Source organism: Peromyscus leucopus, chromosome 4 (assembly GCF_004664715.2).
Source record: "Peromyscus leucopus breed LL Stock chromosome 4, UCI_PerLeu_2.1, whole genome shotgun sequence".
Classification (NCBI taxonomy): domain Eukaryota; kingdom Metazoa; phylum Chordata; class Mammalia; order Rodentia; family Cricetidae; genus Peromyscus; species Peromyscus leucopus.
In genome coordinates this window covers 104,934,079-104,956,849 of record NC_051066.1, presented here as the reverse complement: position 1 = coordinate 104,956,849, position 22,771 = coordinate 104,934,079, and the positions used below count along the sequence as shown (strand labels likewise).

At 43.7% G+C, this 22,771-nt stretch overlaps 1 protein-coding gene across 2 annotated transcripts in view; it reads right to left on the bottom strand.

The window, feature by feature from the left end:
- Positions 1–22,288, bottom strand: part of Tmem87b (transmembrane protein 87B) — a 42,375-nt gene extending 20,087 nt beyond the window's left edge. Inside the window, exons 1-11 of one of the 2 annotated variants that reach the window (XM_028893382.2) lie at positions 22,093–22,288; positions 18,460–18,520; positions 16,740–16,834; positions 14,107–14,238; positions 12,129–12,179; positions 10,183–10,273; positions 9,685–9,746; positions 8,956–9,139; positions 6,113–6,212; positions 2,209–2,302; positions 255–326 (exon numbers count right to left, since the gene is read on the bottom strand). In XM_028893382.2, the coding sequence (XP_028749215.1) occupies positions 255–326; positions 2,209–2,302; positions 6,113–6,212; positions 8,956–9,139; positions 9,685–9,746; positions 10,183–10,273; positions 12,129–12,179; positions 14,107–14,238; positions 16,740–16,834; positions 18,460–18,520; positions 22,093–22,257 (1,107 nt within the window). In that variant the 5' untranslated portion in view covers positions 22,258–22,288. The remainder of the gene's footprint in view (positions 1–254; positions 327–2,208; positions 2,303–6,112; positions 6,213–8,955; positions 9,140–9,684; positions 9,747–10,182; positions 10,274–12,128; positions 12,180–14,106; positions 14,239–16,739; positions 16,835–18,459; positions 18,521–22,092) is intronic. The other variant, XM_028893381.2, reaches the window with a different exon arrangement.
- Positions 22,289–22,771: the final 483 nt, after the last annotated feature.

Sequence of the window (22,771 nt, the reverse complement as noted above, 5' to 3'; positions counted from 1 at the left end):
AAACGCAGAGACAATATTGTCTGTGTATGCCTCACTGTGTGGGTGTACAGTGAGCATTTACATGTTTAGTGAACTAACAGGAAAATAGAGACATTCCTATCTGGGGAGTTACTACTTTCTTGTCTTTAGCTAAACTCCTTTACTGAGAAAACAATAATGCACAATTATATTTCATTCTACCATTATTATGAATTAAAAGTAATCTAATTTTAATAATACCACAAACTATTTTGGAAGGACATGATAAAGGATATGAACCACACAAAAATGGAGTCAATAACTGCTAAAATAATGTCACTCAAAACAACAGCTAAATGTTTAGAACCCTGAAAGATAAAAGTAGGGAAAGCCTAAATTTGTACAAGTTTCATTGCAGTGTACAAGAATCATCTGAAGAAAAACAATTTCGCTCTGTATTACCTACTATGCCACCTAAGAGTTTATATCTTGATGGGACTGTGTTTAACACATAGAAATCATCTGTTTTGGAAACAACTAATGTAATTTCTTACCAATTTATTTCATGCTAGAAATAGACTGGCAATAAACAAAACACTTGCCATGCCCCAGTCTCACTCAGACCTGCCATTTCAATCTCCTGCCTCATCACCCCACACTCAGAGCCGAGTCTATCAAAGGAACAGGCTCCTGATGTCCCCTGATGGTAAAGGGACACACTCACACACACACAAAAAAAAAGGCTAAGGAAGGTGGGGTAACATGTGGAAATGGAGAAACAAACTGTAAATTAGACACCTGCTTCAATGGTTACATTTAAAACAGCCTAAATCTAAACTGCTGACTGGGTAAACTTTAAAATGTATAATGTTGAATTTATATGTGGGGTATTACTTTTCCTATAATCTTTTTGGCAAAGACTAATTCCTATGAATTATATGTATACTTAAATATATATGAGGCTAGCCAGCTGTGGTGGCGTAGGCCATTAATCCCAGCACTCAGAAGACAGAAGCAGGTGGATCTCTGAGTTCAAGGCCAGCCTAGTCTACAGAGTGAGTTCCAGGACAGCCAGCACTACAGAGAAACCTTATCTCAAAAAACCCCATACACACACACACACACACACACACACACACACACACACACACACACACACGTATGTATGTATACATACACATATATATGTACACACACGTATGTATACACACACACATATATGAGGGATTCTTCATGATTATGCAAAGGAACAAATATACTCAAAGAATAAAAGAACAGGTTTGTGGCATGGAATGTAGATGTTTCAAGACAATGGAATGAGTCCTTTTAATACTGTTGAAAAATGTCCTTCTTTAAGAGCCAAACAAAGAGCTGGGCTGTGGTGGCGCATGCCTTTAATCCCAGCACTTGGGAGGCAGAGCCAGGCAGATATCTGTGAGTTCAAGGCCAGCCTGGTCTACAGAGGAGTCCAGGACAGGTTCCAAAGCTACACAGAGAAACACTGTCTCAGAAAAAAAAAAAAAAAGAAAAAAAAAGAAAAAAAAATAGTAAAGTTACATGAGAACATACAGATTAACCGCTCTGTGCACAGTGATCTGATCTACACACTGAATTTAAATGTGTTTTGGGTAAAATGCAAGTCTCTGAATCAAGTAAACTGCAGTAAGCTTCTCAATCACTTGGCTTCCTAAGAACCCAAGCTCCTTTCATGCGAGTTGTTTGGTTTTGCTTTTTTCTTAGGGGTTTTCACAGATTAAAATCCAACACTTCCTCAGAGGATAAAGTGCTGCTGCCCATATGACCAGAATCTTCCCCGAACATGACCTGGTTCTTCCACTGTGGGACTTTCTGACTCCACAGAGAGTAAGTCCAGTCAGGGCAGAGTTAGAGCCAAATGAGAGGAGAAATGCTTCCATGAGTGAAGGAAATAATTCCCTTTCTGCCCATTCAATCCACTTCTAAGTCCAGGATTAAGAAAGAGATGTCTGTGTTTAAACTATGTAAGGGCAAAAATAGACGCCACTAATAATGAACACAGACAGTTCTGGACGGAGCTACGTCCAAGGGGGATGCTATCAGCAGTCTTTCACAGTCTGCCATTTTAGGAAGCAGTCTGCTGGGCTCTTCCTTCACCAAGTATTAAAAAAGCAGACTATTCCATCTGGAAAAAGATCGAGTTGGGACTTTCTCATGGGAAATGAAGAGACTAAGAACAACGGTGTTCTTTGGTTAGGTTCACGTGGCTTTTACCCCGAGGACTCTCATGGCGCCTTCGACGGCCGCAAAGACCAAGTACAGCAGTCCCAGTCCAATCACCCGGTGCATGACTGTTCCTAACCGGGGCCTGGAGTGAGAAGGGGGCGGGAGAGAAAGCATGGGTCAGTAGGGTGCATCTGAACACGACTCACAGGGTCAACACACAGGGCACTATTTAGTTACGCGGCTGTGCTTGAACTCTGCATTCTCTCTCACAGGCCCAGGAACACCAGGCCTTTCCTCTAGGACCTGAAGCTGTGCACGTGCCAGAGGATGTGAAGTTCAAGCAGGAGGATGAACAGAACCAAGCACTACTGAGAATAGAGGGCAGGCTGGTGAACCTAGGAAGGGAGATGCCAGCTTCTAGGGGCCGCTGACAGAGATCATAACTTCCACTAACATTACCTGCAAACCACATAGAACGCGGTCTTGGAGGAGCCAACCGATCTAGTGACTGGCCACAGAGCAGAGTATGAGCACAAGGAACCCCAGAGCCCTTCCTCTCTTTCCTGCCTGTTATTCACAGCAGAGGAGGTGATAACATAATTTGATTTTTACTCTTTCAACTTAAAAATTAAAATAATATTTTTGATTCTTTTTTTTTTTTTTTCAAGACAGAGTTTCTCTGTGTAGCTTTGCGCCTTTCCTGGATCTCTCTGTAGACCAGGCTGACCTCGAACTCACAAAGATCTGCCTGCTTCTGCCTCCCAAGTGCTGGGATTAAAGGCGTGAGCCACCACCGTCCAGCCAATATTTTTGATTCTTAAAACATGTATGAGTAGGGGAAAATGTATTTTCTTTTATAATTAACAATCTGAATACAGATTGGGATCTACAAATCAGATGATTGCACATACATTTTACAATACTTCAAAACCCTCTTCTCAGAGTAATTAGTATGAAAAAATGGCTTTGAAAACATATCTAAGACAGTCATATTAAAACATAAGGCTGGGTGGTGGTGGCACATGCCTTTGATCCCAGCACTTGGGAGGCAGAGTCAGGAAGATCTCTGTGAGTTCGAGGCCAGCCTGGTCTACAGAGTGAGACCCAGGACAGGAACTAAAACTACACAGAGAAACCCTGTCTCAAAAAAAAAAAAAAACAAACAAACAAAAAAAACCCAAAACCAAAACCAAAAAAACAACAAAACCTAAGGCAAGGAGCTAAGTGTCAGGTGTGGAGAAGGGGATCAGGGTGGTGGCCTCCTTCAGGTTATAGGCAAGAAAGAGTTTGGAATGCAGCCCAGGCTGGCCTTGAACTGGAGATCATTCGGACTCCATGCCCTGAGTGCTGGGAATACAGGTGTTGATAGCCTAGCTGTGACCTAACAAGTCTATTTCAAGATACTTAAGAAGAACAAAATAAGAAAGTCTAAAAGCCTGTTTGTGAGTGATCATGATAGCTTTTCCACTATTGCCAAGATTTAAGGAGGAAAATTTTTACCAGCCAGTAATAGCCCAACACCTTTAGGGAGAGAAGCATCCCCATTACCTTGGGAAAATTATATATGTAACAGAACCCTTCAGGAGACACACTTCATGGAAACACCCCCTGTGTGCCCCTTCAGGATAACAACATAAGCTGCAGAGAAGCACAGTTCCTGCTCACCTTCCTGCCTTTAGCAGGCAAAGAACTGGGCAGAACTACATGAGGATAATGATCCCCTACTAGAAAGCCAACACCACCAGGCTGGCTCTTGGCACCATCAAAAGCTGAACACCTTGGCTAATCCCTACTCTAGCGTTGTCCAGCTACACCAGCCACATTCAATTAGAAGTAAAATAAGATAAAAAACCATTTACTAAAACGACCAGAACTCCAAGACACCTATAAGTTAAATTAGCCAATGATACGTGACAGATTAGGGCTTAAATGGAAGTACGTCATCTTAGTCCTTCCGGTGGTCAGAGCCCTCCTTACACCGGAGGGGGTGGCACCTCAGAAGTGTGACAGTTAAGAAGGCCGGTCTGTAATTCAAAGACACAGCCCGGTTCCCATGTTTGCATCTGGGACTAGATGGCAGTTTCTTTCTTTCTTTTTAAAAAAATAATTTACTTATTTTTATGTCATGTACATTCATGTTTTGCCTGCATGTATGTCTGTGTAAAGGTGTTGGATCCCCTGAAACTGGAGTCACAGGCCATTATGAGGCACCACATGGGTGCTGGGAATTGAACCTCAGTCCTGTGGAAGAGCAGTCAGTGCTCTTAACCACTGAGCCGTCTCTCCAGTCCCTAGAGAGCAGTTTCTAAACCGTCTCTACTGCCCTTGGGAACGAAACATCAGACACAGCAACGTCACCTCTGCCTGGATCCCAGAGTCAACGGAAGCCAACTCCGTCATTTGCTTCAGCTTCGCCCTGTCAACCCTTCAGAAGGGCCTGGGAGCCCGACATCTCGGTGCTGGCTCTGCTCCCAAACACAGTGAGAGTCGCCGAGAAGACGTAAGGAATGCAGACCCCTGGAGCCACACTCTCAGTACCACCTTTCTATCTCTGCCTTCGCCAGGGACACTTCAGTAACCACTTCCTAGATTATCTTGGTGATTTTATTAGTGGACCTCAATGCTGCTTCCCCAGGGAGCCTACCTTAACTTGAAAACATCCCGAGACATGCACCTAAAATACCCGCCAAACATTCGCACCGTGCAGAGACCAGCTGAAGCTACACACAGGGCTTTCTACTTCACAAAGACCGTCCTCTCACCTCTCCAAGCTGCCTGTGCCTGAGCTGCAGGGGTGGGGTTAGCCTCAGGTGAGAGGGCTACTCTGGGAGTGCATGGCCTCTCCTGGTTCCCTGGGTAGGTCAGTGGTACCACAGCCCATTGTGAATCCTGCAGATGGGAGTGACCCAGATGATGACCATTTTCGCAGTCTCCTACCAGAGAGCACCCACAAAAGAAGGGTAGGTGTTCCTGTGGGTTACAGCCCTCCCAAGCACCGAGTTCCTCTCTGGGTACACACCCCCACCCTAGATTGCTTTATAGACAGTAACAGTGTTGCTACCTGGATGGCTGGGAGCAGCAGCCCTCTGCCACTACTATTACCAGTGGAACCTGCAAGTTGGGCCCATCCCACGTTTCTTGTCTACCTAGGTACATCTCATTCGATGCACAGTTCTTCTACCAGCCCATAGCCTCTTCTGTAAGCTTGTTAAAACAGAAGTCGAGACAGAGGTAAATGAGGTCCTGAGAAAGGAGGAGTCAGTGTAGTGTGACCCATCCTCCTGCCTTCACTTGAAGTTTCTGTACCTTGCATGGAGCTCTCAGCGGCTCTAATGTTAGAACATGGTGTCCAGAACGTCATGGTTTTGTCTGTAGGCCAGGGAAGGTCATATGTCCAGTGGAAAAATAAGTGGTGGTCCCTAGTTATGATGGTTCTGTACTCTGGCCTGGATTTGCTGCACCTTTACAGTAAGACACAGACTGCTTAAGAGATAGATGTGGTGGCACATGCCTAGAATCCCAGCACTCTGGGAGGCTCAGGCCACCTCGGGCTACTGGGCTTCAATCAGGATCTTCATTTGGAAAGGATATAAAATGACTAGTCCAAACACATTTTTAAACCTGTGCCTTGTAGGCTGGGCGGTGGTGGCGCACGCCTTTAATCCCAGCACTCGGAAGGCAGAGCCAGGTGGATCTCTGTGAGTTTGAGACCAGCCTGGGTTACAGAGTGAGTTCCAGGAAAGGTGCAAAGCTACACAGAGAAACCCTGTCTCCAAAAAAACAAAAAATTAAATTAAATAAATAAATAAACAAAAACCTGTGCCCTTGTAGAGTTTTCTCTTGGGGATTCAGGCTGCAATACTGACAAGCCTGAGCTCTGCAGAAGTCGTGGTATGCATGGGCTGAAGCACTAGACTGGAGAGTCAGGAGCTCTTCAAGCAGCAATACTTACTTCACAATGCCATAGCCCAAGCTCACAATGATCACAAGCAGGCGAGCCAATGTCCTCTTAACTGCAGATATCAACTCTGCAAATATCAGTAAACCTTGGGCTGAGGGGGAAGAAAAAAAAACCAACTTATTCTGTGTACTTTTAAAGGCCTTTTAACTAAGACTGTAAAAAATTATCATGTGCAATGACACTGACCTCAAATTAACTAAACATAAGTGATTTCCAAGCCATTTAATCCAACTGATATTACAGACCTCAGAGGAAGGTGGTACTACTTCCTCAAGTCTCACCTCAAGTCTGATCAGCTCTACTGGGCAGTTTTCTCATGCCAACCCTCCAGCTACATCCCTCTTCATGTCCAGCAAATATCTGAAAGCCATCATGCTCTCTGGAGTTCTCTTTCCTCCATGTGCCTTCATCATTTATTCCCTTAAAATGTATATTTATATCAGTAAAGTGCTAGCCTAGAATGTGCAAGGCCCTGGGTTCAAACCCTAACACCACAAAAAGCAATGAAAGTATTCATTGCACTCCTGCCATATGACTGTAATAATAAAAGCGGCATCTTGGCCCCTGTCTGCACAGACTCTGACCTCTGGTTAGGCCATGGACACAGACACAACTCAGCATGGGGAGTGCTACATGTGACTCAGTGGCACTGGACTAGGAGAAAGAGCAACCTAATACACAGTACACAGTTGGTCTGGAAAACCCACACAAGGTGAACAAATGAGGACTTCAAGACTAAGTGGACGTATGTGTGGAAGGAAGCATGAAGAAGAGAAACTCAGAGTGTGTATGCAGCTGAGTGCAACATCGGATGCCAAGAAAAGAACATAGACTAGAAAGAAGCTAGGACCACTCATGGCTCAGGCGACTCTGTTACCGAGTCTAGACTTAATGCTGAAGGCAGTGGAAGTCAACAGGAAACAGAGAAGAGGTAGGTGGGATAGAGGCCAGGACCAGGACCATTCATGGCTCTGGACACTCTGTTATGGAGTCCAGACTTGATGTTAAGAGCAGTGGGAAGTCAACCACAGTAAATACAGAAGAGGAATTGGTAAACTACAGCCCAGGGACTAAATCTGGCCTTGCATATTTCTGTAAATCAAGTTTTATCATAACACAGACATGCTTATTTATTGTTGTCTGTGGCTACTTTTCATAATAGCAGAGCTGAGTGATTACAACAGAGACCATGTGGTGTGCAAAGCTAAAAATACATGGCCAGGCCTTTCACAACTCTTCAAACATACTGAAAGTGACTCATAGCTTCTTTGACCACCTCTCTAGCGACACCTCAGATGAAGGACGTGGATTCCCTGATGGCCACAATGGCACACCATCTCTTTATGGATCTCTGGCTTTTGCTGTTCTTCAGTTCACACCACCCTTGCTCTCTCTAGGTCCTTACCAGAACACAAAGGGAAGGAACTGCCTTCACTGACACCCAGTCAGGTTTCAATCCTTACCATCTGATACTACCCCCAACGTGCCCCTGACAGAGCTTGGGAAGGAATTCAGAGCCTACATATGCTAGGCAAGCTATCTACCACTGGGATACTCCCCCGCACTTCACTCTGACTTAGAGCACATATGCAAACATCTGTGTGCAAGTATACACAAGCACACATACAGCAGCAGCTCTACTATGCAGACCTCCATGTTGGCCCTTTGTTTAGTCTTTTGTCGATATGCTTTTAGCCTTTCTATTTTGATGAATTTCCAACATTCCTCAACAGAAAAAAATTAGTGTAATAAACTTCTACGAACCTATCACTCAGCTTCAATAAATAGCAACTTGAGTCCAAAGTGGTTTCATGTGTATTTGAACTCAGTTTTTTTCCTGGAGTTGGCCAGCATCACTATTTCTGTTAATAATCTATGCCAAGACCATTTGTAACTGCACTCAAAAGGTCATTTTTACCCCTCTGAGATCCTCTCTCCTTTACCACTTCCAAAGTGTCAGCGGTAAGAGCCACCCCTCTTTTCCAGCCTGTTTGACTTTGTCTTCTACAAGCCTGAAGCACACATCTGAAATGTGTAGCAGCATCCTTCCCAGCTTCAAACATCCCACTGTGCAAACCATAGCAGTGCCTCCTTTGGTCCTAAGGAGCTCTTGCAGGGTGAAGAGAAGAGGAGAACACAGACTACAGATACCACACAATTCAGTGCTATTCATTTCACTCTCTGGGGCCAAAGTGGCTCTCTTTTCTTTTTCAAAGAGATAAAAAAACTAGAGAAGGAAAAATATCAAAAGCATTGGTCACACCTAAGGTACCCTTACCCATGTCTTGGTACTGTTTTAATACTGTTAGAGAATAGGAATTTTCTTTTTCCAGAAAAAAAAAAAGGTGAAGGGAAAATTAGCAGAAAGAAAACAAATGGAGAGAACACATATACCAGCTCAGATGATTGGGTTCCCACTCTAACATTCTCACTTTTGTGTAGGTGTGGAGAGCACGCATGCCTACACGTGTCTATACAGCCGAGGACACAGTGTCCTCATTTATTCACTCTCCACTTCATTCCCTGGGAGGGAGTCTCTCACTGGACCTGCAGCTAGGCTGCTAGCAAGGAAGCTCACGGATCCCTCTAGTGTTGGGGTTGGAAGTGTGTGTGTGTGTGCAGCCACATCTGGCTCTGACATGAGTACTGGAATCCTGCCTCAGGTCCTCATGCATGTAGTAAGTGCTTTTGGACTGAGCTATGTTCCCAGCGTCCTGACATTCTCTGGTTGGCTTCTATCCTCTTCACCTATGTACAAAAGAGGCCTTCCTCCAGCTCTGCTCACACTAGCTAAAACACACTACACAGAACTCATGGAAACAGTCAAAACTTACTTGACAGTCCAGTGCTGTTGATGTTTTGGTATTCACTATAAAAAACTGCTTTCTCAAGCATTCCAAGGAAAATAACAGCTGCAATCCAGAACTGGATTCTTAATATATCTTTCCAGTAACAGGCGGACCACATCAGCCAGAGGACACCATATAATATGTAAACAATACACATCACCATGTAAAACTGCAGGAAGAAAAACAGTGTTAGCCTCTGATCCTCCTGACTCTAGAGAGCTGATATCTCAGGAGCCTCCCCCACTCCATTTTCTCGTCACTCTGGAAGCAGAAATAGAGGGCTTGTCAGAGCATACCTACAGAGAAGTTATACTACTGAACCCTTAAAAATTCATTTGGGCCAGGTGACGGTGGCACATGCCTTTAACCTCAGGAGGCAGAGTCAGGTGGATCTCTGTGAGTTCGAGGCCATCCTGGTCTACAGAGCAAGATCCAGGACAGGCACCAAAAACTACACAGAGAAACCCTGGCTCAAATCCCGCCCCCCCCCCAAAAAAAAAATTTCATTTAGGGCTGGAGAGATAGCTGAGTGGTTAAGAGCACTGGCTGCTCTTCCAGAGGTCCTGAGTTCAATTCCCAGCAACCACAGGTGCTCACAACCATCTATAATGGGATCTGATTCCCTCTTCTGGTGTCCCTGAAGACAGGTCACTCATATACATTAAATAATTATTTTTTAAAAATTCATTTGGAAAAAGGATGAGACATACTCACAATCATTAGAGGCCAGTCTGATGCAGAGATATATCCATGAGGCCCCACCATAGAAAGAGAAACTAATGACAGGAGAAGGGAGGGAGAAGAAGAGATACAAGAGTTAATTAATAATCAGGGTTTTTTTTGTTTTGTTTTGTTCTGTTTTTAGGTCTTTTGAGACAGGATTTCCCTGTGTAGCCCTAGCTGTCCTAGAACTTGTTTTGTAGACCAGGCAGGTGTTGAACTCACAGAGATCCACCTGCCTTTGCTTCCCAAGTACTGGGATTAAAGGTGTGCACTATCATGCTTGGCAATAATCAAGTTTTTAAAAACATTTTAAACATAAGCTCATTTCTCCCTATCTATTAAAAAAGTACATTAATATTAAGCATTCAAAATAGGTGTATGGCTAACAAATCCATGTTTGAAAGACATGTTTTAAACAGACAATATAGATTCACATTAATGACAAAAACTATAGAACACAGAGAATGAATACAAAGGAGTTAACTATACCATTCAAATCCCAGACTGCATCTGTTTTTTCCGTTTTAATAGATACGATGAAAATATGGAAGCCATCTTTCTGGGTCCTGGCTACAACATCCTGCAAGAGGGAGAAGAAGCCTTTGTTCTTTAAACAGATCAGTGTGTGAGACACAGTTAGACAGTCAACATTTCTAAAGTTTTAGTAACTAAACAGATAGCGAGGGAAGGAATGGCAGGCAGTAGAAGAAGACATTGCTGCCAATTTTTTCTTACCCTATACCCCCATACCCAAGAGGGGGACAAATGTTCTCATCCTCAGTTCCTTCTACTACGTATACTGCCACATGTTTCCCTAGATTCTCATTCTATGTTTTCTTTAAGATTATCATTCAAAGCCGGGCGGTGGCGGCAGCGCACCTTTAATCCCAGCACTCAGGAGGCAGAGGCAGGCGGATCTTTGTGAGTTCAAGGCCAGCCTGGTCTACAGAGCAAGATCCAGGAAAGGCGCAAAGCTACATAGAGAAACCCTGTCTCGAAAAACAAAAAAAAAAAAAAAAAAAAAAAGATTATCATTCAAATATTTTTTTCTAGGTTAGTCTTGGTGGCACAGGCCTTTATCCCAATACTTAGGAGGCAGAGACAAGTGGATCTCTGTGGGTGGGTTCAATCCAGGTTGATCTACATAAAGTTTCAGGCTATCTAGGACTATAGAGTGAGACCCTGTCTTAAAAGAAAAAAAAAAAAAACCTAATATTGGAATCCTTATCTTCCATCCTAATATTACCAAGCATTCTAACAAAAATGTTATTTTTTAAAAACTGAAAGGCATGAACCTGGCCTGATGGTGCATGTCTAGAATTCCAGTACCAGAGAAGTAGAATCAGATGAGTAAAAGTTCAAAACCCATAAGGGTTGGGGATGTAGCTCAGTGGTAGAGGGCTTGCCTAGCAAGTGCAAGGCCCTGGGTTCGGTCCTCAGCTCAAAAAAAAGAAAAAAGGAAAGAGAAAAAAGAAAAAAGAAGAAAAAGAAAAAGAAAGAAAAACGGAGATGAGAGAGAAGTGAGATAATGTCAAAAATAAGTCTGACTTGCCAGAGAGCTTGAGTCTGAGGCCAGTCTGAGCAGCAGTAAGACCATGTCACAAAACAAAATGAAATCACAGAATTGTTTCTCAGTCTCCACAAGGGATAGGCACCACCCCCAATAGGTACCAAAATCCTTGAATGCTCAAGTCCTTCATATAAAATGCCATGGATTTGCAGTCTCCGTCTGTATTCTTAGAATCATCTCTAGATTATTTCTATTACCTAATAGAATGTAAATGCTATACAAACAGTTGTTACAGAGGATTGTCTAGGGAATGACATAAAATCAATATGGCACAGTCCACACCTGTGAGTACTTTCTTCCTTTCATTTCTTACTCTTCTACAAAATACGACAGTTTGTGCCAAGAGTCTGTCCTGTCCCAGCCACTGCAGAAAATGTCTTCCTATTAGATTTCTCTTTGGAATGGCTGAGGAAACATGTGAAGTCAGTATCTAAAAGCTAAATTTAAGCTCTCCTATGTCCAATTCAGTACCTGCACATAACTCCTCCCGAGCCTCTGTACATCTTACTCAGTCTGACTCTTAGTAATTCCCCCAGTGCCACAATCCCCCTGCTGTGGTACACTCCTTCCTCACTGCAGGTGACAGCAGCAGCCTACAGCTATGGTGTCCTGCACAATGAGAACTGGAATTGTTTTTTTTAAAGAAAAAAACTGGCTGCAGAGCTAGTCTTCAAAGAGATTTTTCTTAAAAAGCAGAAATAGTATATGTAAAATATATATTGAAACAAAAGAAAATATACTGTTTTAAATAGTTTCTCTTTTTCTTTTCCAACTTTATAATTATCATTCTTCAAACAGCCATCAGATTGAATTTTTAATCTCACTATAATTTGTGCATATTGGATTTAAAGACAAAAGGGTTTACCGTTGCTCCTTCTTGGCTTGAAACATTTCTGCTACCTGTTAGCTCTTTATTCTGGAAAAGAATAAAACAATACCATTCTATATTACTGCTGATGATAATCCATTCCAAACAATGGATTTATTGTTAATTATCTAATTACAACAATTATTTAATAAAAATCCATTCTAAATTAGAGAAAAGTAGTTTTTAACAATTAAGACAAAAGTGTTAGAAGAAAATAGATTTAAAAGTTGAATATCAGAGAACAAGTCTCATTGTACTATGAACATGAATTTAAAAAGTTCTTCTTCGGGACTGGAGAGATGGCTCAGCGGTTATGAATACTGGCTGCTCTTCCAGAGGACCAGGGTTAAATTCCCAGTACCCACACAGCAGCTCAAAACTGTCTGTAACTCCAGTTCCAGGGGATCTGGCATCCTCACACAAACATGCAGGCAAAACACCAACACACATAAAATAAAAATAAATAAAGTTTAAAAAAGTTACCAGGCGTTCTGGCTCAATGCCTTTAAGTTGAATGCAGTGCACTCGGGAGGCAGAGCCAGGCGGATCTCTGTGAGTTCGAGACCAGCCTGGGCTACCAAGTGAGTCCCAGGGAAGGCGCAAAGCTACACAGAGAAACCCTGTCTCGAAAAAATCAAAAAAAAAAAAAAAAAAAAAAAAGTGTTACCTTTAAAAAAAAGTTCTTCTGCTTAAAAATTGCTTCCTCTATAGTGTGACTAATGTTGGAGTGGGTACTGTCAGGGAAAGTGTAGGAAATGAGCAGGGGCTCTAGGTGCTAACATTCTGTACTTGGTTGAGACCTGATAGTTCTGAAAACCACTGAGGCATATATGTCTACTTTTCTGTATGTTCATTATGCTTTTAAACACATCTTAAAAAGAACTTTACATTTTTTACTAAAGGCATTTTCATTTTAGAATTTTTAGGAAAAAGTAAATTATAATGCTCCATAATCTTCCTATCCACTTACATTAGTTAGGATTTCTATTGCTGTGATAAGCTTTAATTCTATGATGCTTACGTAACACTCCATCACTGAGGGAAGTCAGGGCAGGATCCTGGAGGGAGGACTGAAGCTCAAGCCATGGAGGAACACTGCTTACTGGCTGCTCCCTGTGGCTTTCTCAGCTGTTTTCTCATACAACCCAGAACTATCTGCCCAGTGATCCTGTGCCACCACCCACAATGAACTGGACCCTCCCACATTAATCATTAATCAGGAAAATGCCCCAAAGACTTGCCTACAGGCAATCTTCTGATGGAGGCATTTTCTCAATTAAAGCTCCTCTTCCCAGATAACTCTAGCTTGTGTCAAGTTGACCTGCCCCCGGCAAAAAAAACCCAGGATACCAGATATGACTGTTTTATTAACATTTATAACTCCACTTGCTGGGAGAGGAAACCAGCGCATAAGAATGTTCAGGTTGTTAAATGCTGGTGACAAGGCAAGACCTTTGGTAAGGGTAACAGATCACTGGCCTTAACAACATGGAGGTTACTGGTAACCTTGACTAGGGCTCATCTGACAGGATGCTGGGAGCAAAAGCCTGAGAACAGTGAAGAGAAGAGTGAGAGATAAAATGGGAGACAGCAGATCATAAAAACCTCTTGTAAGGTTGAAAAGAGAATGAACCAGAGGCATGGTGGTACACACATTTAATCCCAACAATCTGCAGGCAGAGGCAGATACATTTCTCTGAGTTCAAGGACAGCCTCATCTACATAGAGAATTTCAGGTCAGTCAGGGCTACATAATAAGACTATCTCCAAAAAAAGAGAAAAAAAAGGAAAAGAAAAATGAACAGGATACCAATTTCTTTCTTATATCCTAATGCACACATGCAAAAACTAAAACTAAGACTTAAAGACAAGCACCTTCCTTTCTGAAAATACTGACAAAACATTATTCAAGCTTGGTGTTTGTATTCACTTCAATAAAATGAGCTGATTTTATCATGGCAAGGCAGATACTCACATTTAATGAGGGAAATGCCTGTAAATCACTGCTGCAATCTAAGTTTTCACTTTTTGTTGTCCAACAGTCAACGTTCTTGAAATAAGCACAGAAGTCCGCATCAGCATTAAGTTCATGTTTTTGGGACAGCTCCTATCCAAGGCAAAATTCTAGGTTATAATTTACTTCTACATTTTTTCCCAGAAGAAATAAAATTTCATATCTAAAAAATACCAAGAATTAATTTAGTTTGGAATATGTGAAAATATGTAATAAAATAAAATACCAAAGAAAAAAAAATACTGTGATTCTAAGTATAACCATTACATTTTAGCCATTCCAATGTGTTTGTACCCAGTATCAAGTACAATCATGGTGTTACTGTGAGGAAAGAGATTAAGATGTATGGGTGCATGACTGTTAACCCCAGACGGTTAAGAATGAAGGTTATTCAAAACTACCTTGGACACACAGAGAAACTGTCTCAAAAACGAAAACAGTAGCTGGAATTAGTGGTACACATCTTTAATATCAGTACTGTGGAGATAGAGGCAGGTAGATCTCTGAGTTCAAGACCAGCTTAGTTAAGTTTCAGGCCAGTTAGGGGTCCATAACGAAATCCTGCTTTAAGACAAAAACAAAAATCAATGTGCTACCACAAAGAAATAGCTTCCAGAAAAATAAAGCATGCCCTAGGACTACTTCTACTTTATCCTCTCTGTAAGAAATGTTACAGAGAGAAGAGCAGAGCATTTAATTACAAAGAAGTAGAAGCAAATGGTGAATAACGCAAAAGCAGCTAACCTAACAGAGTACTTTGGGACAAACAACAGAGGAATAAGCGAAGCCGCTAACAGAAGCACCCAGTCTTCCAAGAACTGCCTCTCACAGACCAAACACAGGACAACTGGAGCAAAGAAAAAGATGAATTGTCTCTGGGACACACAGGCAGACTGTCTCAAACAAGAAAACAACAGCTGGGAATAATGGCACACACCTTTAACTCCAGCACTTGGGAGGCAGAGCAGGATGATCACTGTGAATTCGAAGCCAGCCTGGTCTACAAAGACAGTTCCAGGACAGACAGGGCTACACAGAAAGACCCTATCTTGAAAAAACAAAAACATAAAAACAACAACAAAATTAACTGATTATTGCCTATAAAACAAAGTAAAAATTAATGTGTCCATATTGTTGCCTGGGATCAACAGAAAAAAAAGAGAAGAATGAGGGCAGCTCATTCATAAAGAAAAAATGCTAAGAAATATAAAAGAAAACTAGAAATAATAAAATCATTGTTTGGCAATTACAATTGACTTATAAGGCAAGACTTATAAAAGGCTGCTAACATGAACAGATAAGATATTTGATGGAAAAAAAAACAAAACAGAACATTTTTATTGCTGTAAAAAAAAAAAAAACTGTCCCACACACCAACAAAAAGCAGTAATTCTACAGTGGAGGATCACCAAATACTTCCTCTATCAACTGTTTGAGTTAACATCTCCAAACAAAGGACAACTCGATATTGTGTGGAATGCCTGCTAAAAGTACCTACCTGGAATCTGATCATGAAGAAGCAGAGCTAGTTAAATTGAGGGACATTTTGCTCTAAATGAAAAGACAGCACTAATAAAATGGAAACCCAACATTACTCAGGATAGAAGCCAAACATATAAAGGAGAAGCTTTCTAGGCAATCGTCATGAGACTCATCAAAGAGCACCTTGTAAGGGGCTACAAGAAAAGCTGTTAGGGAATATTATTTTAAGGTGTATTACTTTTGTTTATGTTGTATTTCTTTAACTTTGTAAAGCTGCATTACTGTGACTGTCTAAAACATCTGATGGTCTAATACAAGAACTGAACGGCAATAATGAAGCATGAGAGAGAAATAGGTGGGGATGGCAGGCAGAGAGGATAAACAGAAGGAGAAATCTAGGAGGAAAAAGAAAGAGCCAGAGAAGGAGGGAGACTCCAGGGGCCAGCCACCTAGCTACACAGCAAGTAACGGAGTAAGAGTAAGATTTACAGAAGAAAGAAAACGGGACAAGCCCAGAGGCAAAAGGTAGATGGGGTAACTGAAAGTTAAGGACAGCTGGCAGTAAACAAACCAAGCTAAAGGCCAGACATGTATAATTAAAGAATACGCCTGTGTGTGTGATTTATTGGGAGCTGGATGGTGGGCCCCCCAAAAGAGTAAAAAGAGCAGAAACAACAACAGAGCGCCTCCCATCCAGGAGAGAAGCCAGCCCTGGCACAGCCTCCTTCTTCTCTGCCCTTCCTCAGATGTCTCTACTCTTCTCTCCTCAGAGACTGGTATGAACTCATGAAATCTACTTGTGCTCCTAAGCAACTCATTGTTTGAATGACGTGAAACTTCAATTTCCTTCTCAAATTAAGTTGACTTGCCATAGCCCTTTTATCAACGGCTCCTATAAGGCTGATTTAAACTTTTTTTTTTTTTTTTGTATGAGATACCTCACAAGATTACAAAGCTTACAGTTTTGTCAAGAAGCAGACACCTCCAATGTGGAGCATCTCTCAAATGGTGAGCTCCACTTCCAGCCTCCTCACCCAGGGTGCTATTACATCTGTCCATTTATAGTTTTCCCTTCACAGCGCCGAACACATTGAAGACTTGTTTTCACTTACCTCCTCCAGCTCAGGGTACTCATTGTGGCAGGTATGGTACTTCAAGTGCCACTCTATGGTGAACTTCACAGGTCCAGAACAACTGAACGACTTCACTGTTCAGACAAAACACTTTAATTGTACATTAATAACAGTCTAGTAGAATTTGAGACTTCAAGAATACTGTCTGAAACTGGCTGTTTTAATGATAACATGAGTAAAACATTACCTAATTTCTCTAAATCACAGTAAAATGAGAAGGATAAATTCATTAAACTTTAACAGCTGGCCAGAACTTGCTACAGCTATTCAAATGTAAGTCCAATGTAATCAACTGAGCATCCTGGCTTGTTCAGCTATGACTTCTCTCGGTCTACCACATTCTCTCACTCACTTACTCATCCAAAACATGCTGAATGAATTCCTGCCTGTGTACCACGAAAGGCCAGCAGCTAACAAGAACAACTGCTTTTTATGAACGAAAATGCTGTGGGAGTTAACAAGTGGGTGCTCTGAGAAGCCCAAGAGGCTGAGAACAGGGCACTGGACATCTGACATGATCTAGGGAGGAAGAAAAGCAGGAGCTAATCAAGTGAAGAGGAGGGTAAAGAGATGCACTCCAGTCTAGTCTAAGTGTGAGCCCAGACCAAGGATGACTGCCTAGATATGGTTCAAACAGACCAAGCAGTCTGACCTTTAGTTTGAATACCATAAAGCACCACCAATGCTTAAAGTTCTAGGTGGTGTGATTAAGATAGAAAAGGGTTAGGTCTAAAGCCAGAGAAAACACTTGTTGGGAGTGTCTTATGCCACTACAGCTGGCTTCCCCAGAGCAAAGGATCAGGAAAGGGCAGAGAAGCCAGAGTATCTTTTTGCAACATAGCCTCAGACATTTAAGAGCAACCCTGTAGACCATGGTGGATAATGAGTACCAGAAGGTGAGGAACACGGGGTATCATCTTAGAGGATAGTAACCCAAACAGAGCCCACAGATAAGGCTGATAGAATTTTAGAAAAAACTCTACTCTTGCAAATAACTAAGCCTTAAATGAAACAAAATTCTAAAATTTTAGAATCAGTTTAAAAACAAAACATTCAGTGTTGTAGAATATTATTTTAACTGGGCAATGACATGTTGCATTTGTTTATGCTGCAGAATATTACCTTAACCATGTAAAAGTGTGTTACTTTTATTTATGCTGCATTTGTTTAATCATGTAAAGTTGTGTTGTATTTGTTTCACCTTGCCTGCCTAAGGCACCTGATTGGTTTAATAAAGAGCTGAATGGCCCATAGGCAGGAGAAAGGATAGGTGGAGCTGGTGGACAGAGACAATAAATAGGAAGAGAAATCTAGGCTTAAGAGAGAAAAAAAAAAAAACAAACAAGGAAGAAGGAGAGAATGAGGGTCACACTCAGGGCAAGAAGCCAGGCAGACACCAGCCAGCCAGACTTAGACAAACAGTGAAAGCAAGATATACAGAAGTAAGAAAGGTAATAAGTCCCGAAGCAAAAGGTAGATAAAGAGAAATGGGTTAATTTAAGTCAAAAGAGCTAGCCAGAAACGTGCCTAAGCTAGGCCTAGCATTCAAAGCTAATAATAAGTCTCTGTGTCATGATTTAGGAGCTGATTAGTGGCCTAAAAGAAAAAGTCTGGTACAATTCAACTTAATGTATCTTATATTGATGTATATTATTGTATTCATTTATAATATATCAGAATTGTATATTAATATACTTACCAGAAAACTTGATCTCAGTAGAGTTAAACATAGTTTTTCTAAATATCAAAGGTCCTGATTTCTAAAGAAAAACAAATACAGAAAAATCTTAGTTAAAGCTCTCTTTCTCTATTGTTTAAATGTAGCTTTATCCTCTAAATACAGCACTCTACTCCTGTGACACTGATTAGAGTGGTTATATTTTAAAGCTTCCACATCTAGCCTTCAAGTTAAGACATTTTAAAAACGTAAAACTGGGGCTAGATAGATGGCTGGGTGGTTAAGAATGCCTACTGCTCTTGTAGAGGATTTGAGTTCAGTTCCCAGCATCCATTACAGCAGGCCCAAATCCTACAGACCCCAAACGATCAAAGCCATCAAAGCCGCTCGCCTCTCCAGCAATGTTCGCTTTCTGGAGAACTCCTGCTGCTAGGACCCCAGCAGCAGACCTGAAAACTGCAAACCCCCCTCATGCTCTTCCTTCACCTGCTTAGCTCCTTACCTCAAGAGCCAGCGCAACATCCCATTGCTGCCTGGGAGTATGTAGCTAGAGAGCCAGCTGAGCGTGCTTCCAACCCTGGGTGTGCTCCCCAGGGACCCCATCCCTCCTTTATGCAGTCTCTAGCAGCCCCTGTGCCTCACAACATTAACCCTGATTCAAGTCAAACAGTTCTTCCCAAGAACAAATCCTGCAAGAAGGAGCCATGCTGAACGAAGAGCAGTGAGGAAGTGTAGCGCCCCCGACAGGACAGGTCACCTTTTTTGGTAACCCTTTCCCCACCCCAACAGTTTCCACAGTAACAAAACCAGCAGCCCAGATCCCTCCTCTGATCTCCAGGGCCACACACTCACAGATCTGTTCCACAGGCACATTACGCTAACCTGCAGTAACCAGGCACACTCCTCTCGGTTCTCACCAAGTCTTACACGGTCTGCCGTGGAGATCAAACCCTCCTCCCTCCAGTCCCCCAAGCCATCACTCCCACTTCCAACCCCAACCCCCAGCACATGCCTGGTCTCTGCGCATGCTTCCCACATGGAGCTGCCCCCCCCCCCACCAACATGGTGGTCATGCTGCCCTTCAACATTTCTGCTTTGACCTCAACAGCACAACTGGTGCTTCTGTCTCCAGACCTGAGCCTACAGTTTATCCTTAGGTGACAGCCAGAATAATTAGCAATATCTCTGTAATGGCTCTCTTGTTATTCATATCCAAAACTAGCTACTGGTGATCCCAGGGCCTAATCAAACCTCAAAATGTGGGGAAGGTGCATGTCTGGCCCATGATGAGCAATTAAAAAAAAAAAATCCAAGTTAGGTGACATAATAAACATATTGCTTCGGGCTTTACTTGAAAGGAGTTCTGGCATTTCTGTGCCTGTGAACCAGACTGTTTCCTCCTCTGGAGCCAAATGGCAGCTGCTCTATATAGCTGGCTTCAAACTTTCTTCCTGAGGGGAGAGGGCGGTCTAAAGCTCAAGAAGCTCACAAGGCTGACAAGGGTCCTCCCTGAAGTGACAGGAGCAGGGAACCACTGCTGGGGTGGAGTCGCTGCCTGCACGTTGTATGGTGGAACTTCGGGACACAGCTTTCAGTTCTCGCCCATGCCAGGGGCACCCTTGTTCTTACGAGGAACCCCAATGTACTCACGGATTCACTAAGCTGGACTTCCAGAGTCGTTTCTTTCCTCTGTCATTGTTCTATTAGAAACAGTCTCAGAGGGAAAGTCGCATAACAGTTACCAATTTCAAGTGACACGCTGTCCAAACTGAGCTTACTTCAGACATGCTCTGTCTCAGCCCTGTAGGTCCTAGAGTTTAAGGCTGAAGTCTAGTGAGGGAGGCCTATGGTGACCTTAGTCCCCAACCTTCTAGGACGTCATTCAACAAACACCAAGGATTACCCACACTGCTCTCGTTCCACTCCTTTTCTTACAAAGGAGATACCTATTCACCTTTTCAGACTAGCTACCCATGGCCACAAACCAGGGTCAGGCCGGCTCCACCACCAGTACTTGAATACTCACATCCCAAGAATGCTATGGGCTAAGTGTCTACTCAGAACTGTGTTGTCCCCATGCTGTGTCAGCGTCTTGAGAGAAGGCACTGTCTCTAAAATTCATCTCTACAAGCGTAACGGCCAGCCTAGAACATGGCACATGGCAGTGCGCAAACCGGTTTTTATGTCTCAAAGAACCTTTTATTTTTCTTTCGATGAATTCACAAAACAAGTGAAAGTCTCATTCTCTCTGTTCTAAAAGACAAATTCTGACAAGTTAATTTAAGAAGAAAATAATCAGCTTGCTTTTTGCAAAGAAAGGCTTGCTGATACCACTGGCCTGAGCTACATAGGAAATAAACTCAGCCGTACTATAGCACATTACAGTCAAGAAACAAGCTTTGCTGCTTGTCAAAAGACCCTGCCATTCTTCCCCATGGGATTCTTACCATCCAGCGTATGCTTGGCAATGATCTTTACAGATATGCTCAAGTAGAGCAACAGTGTTTGTGTAGTGTTTTTATTTTGAGTTTACAAACACTGGCTTAATCACATTCACCACAGAGGCAGCAGGAAACTGTGAAGTGTGCTTCAACAAACGTTGCCGTTTGAGGATGAGAAGTTCAGCAATTGAGATGGGCAGCCCCTATCTATATATGTCTATATATAACACAGGACACTGACTCAGAACAATCTTAAAAGAAATGCTACACTGAGCCAGGATACAGCAACAAGCCTATATTTGATCCTCTGTAGTTTTGTGTTTGGAAGCATGTGCAGCTTCTGATATTACTTCTGGTTGAAGAAATATATAAATTTCATCTTTAAAACTTGAACGTCGTTTCAATTCACCCTAAGCAGATCTGGGTGAGTCATCCTCTAGAGAAACTAGAGACAATGCCGCTTCCCAATATCCTGTCTCTTTTGCAAGACTTTCCATAATTCTACCCCGGCCATTTCCCCCACATCATCTCTTAACCACACAGAACGTTCAGTTCTCTAATGGCCTGCCCAGTTAAGGAAATTTTCATCCACCCAAGCCTCCAGACTCGCCTTTTAAACACTCCCTAGACACACACTTGCCCCGCCTACACACGTAGAAGTCCCTGAATTGTGATAGGACCGCAAAAGAATATACAGAAACGCAAGTAAAAGAAAGGCAAGGTGATTGTACACACGACTACGGAGCATATTAAATGTACACTCTACCAGAAGGGCTAGACGAACCTCCCTGTGGCCATGAGCATGTGGCCCCTGTGGCAGTAATCTAAGCCGAAGGGTTCAGTCCCAACGATGCCGCTGCGAATGCAGAGACGGGGGGACTCTGAACAAATATAGGCACGATCTAGATCCACTGTGTCAGGGCACCGTGACGGGCCAGGACGAAGCGGGCGGGGCGCCTCATGAACAGCAAGAGCGTTCGGAAGGGTAAGCCGGCCCAGGCACAACGGGGATCGCTCTTCCCTGAAGCCCACGCCGGGCAGAGCAGGGGACGCTCCTTTCCCAGAGCCCAGTCGACTGTCAGAGGACCCACTGCTGGCCCGACGGAGCGCTCGAGAACAAGCCCAAGGCCAGATCCCTGAGCGGGCGGAGCTACCCTGCCAGGGCCCTGAGAGCCTGAAAGGCGCCACGCCTCAGCCCCTCCATTGTACTTACGTCATTGACCGTCCTCGTCCAAAGCCCGAGCTCAGGGACGGCGTCCACAGCCGCCGGGGCCCAGCACAGGAGGCACAGGGCAACGCGCAGCAGCTGGGCCCCGGCGGGCAGGCGGCCGAGGAGCCCGGGAGGGAGCCAAGCCGAAGAGCGACAGGCGGCGGCCATCTTGACGCGGAAGCCGCACCTGCGCTCCCGGAACCCGGCCACGCCCCGGGGCCGCACCTGGCGTGCTCCCCCCATGGCGCCACGGCGGGAAATCGCGCTGGAGCCCGAATGCGGAGGGCGTCTAGGGCTGAGGCGAGGAGGCGTCTAGGGCTGAGGCGAGGAGGCGCGGGCAGAGTCTGGGGAGCGGGGCGGAACCTGGAGGTGGGTTCCAGGGACAGGCCTGAGAGAAACCGAGGAAGCGTGGAGGGGAGGGAGGAGGGTCGGGGGAAGGACCTGCAGGCCCAGGAGGGGGGCGGGACCCAGGGAGGAGGCGGGGCTGAGGGCTGAGGCGGGGCCAAAGTTTAATTAGGGAGGGTTTATGGACGCGGGGCGTGGTCAGGAGGCGGGGCCTTCCCGGGATGGGTGGGGGAAGGCTGGACGGCTACGAGACTAAAGGGCCGGGTGGGCGGAGCTAGAAGCAGCCTGGAGGGGAAGCTTGAGTGTAGGGACATGGAGGCGGGGACAGGAGCGGGGA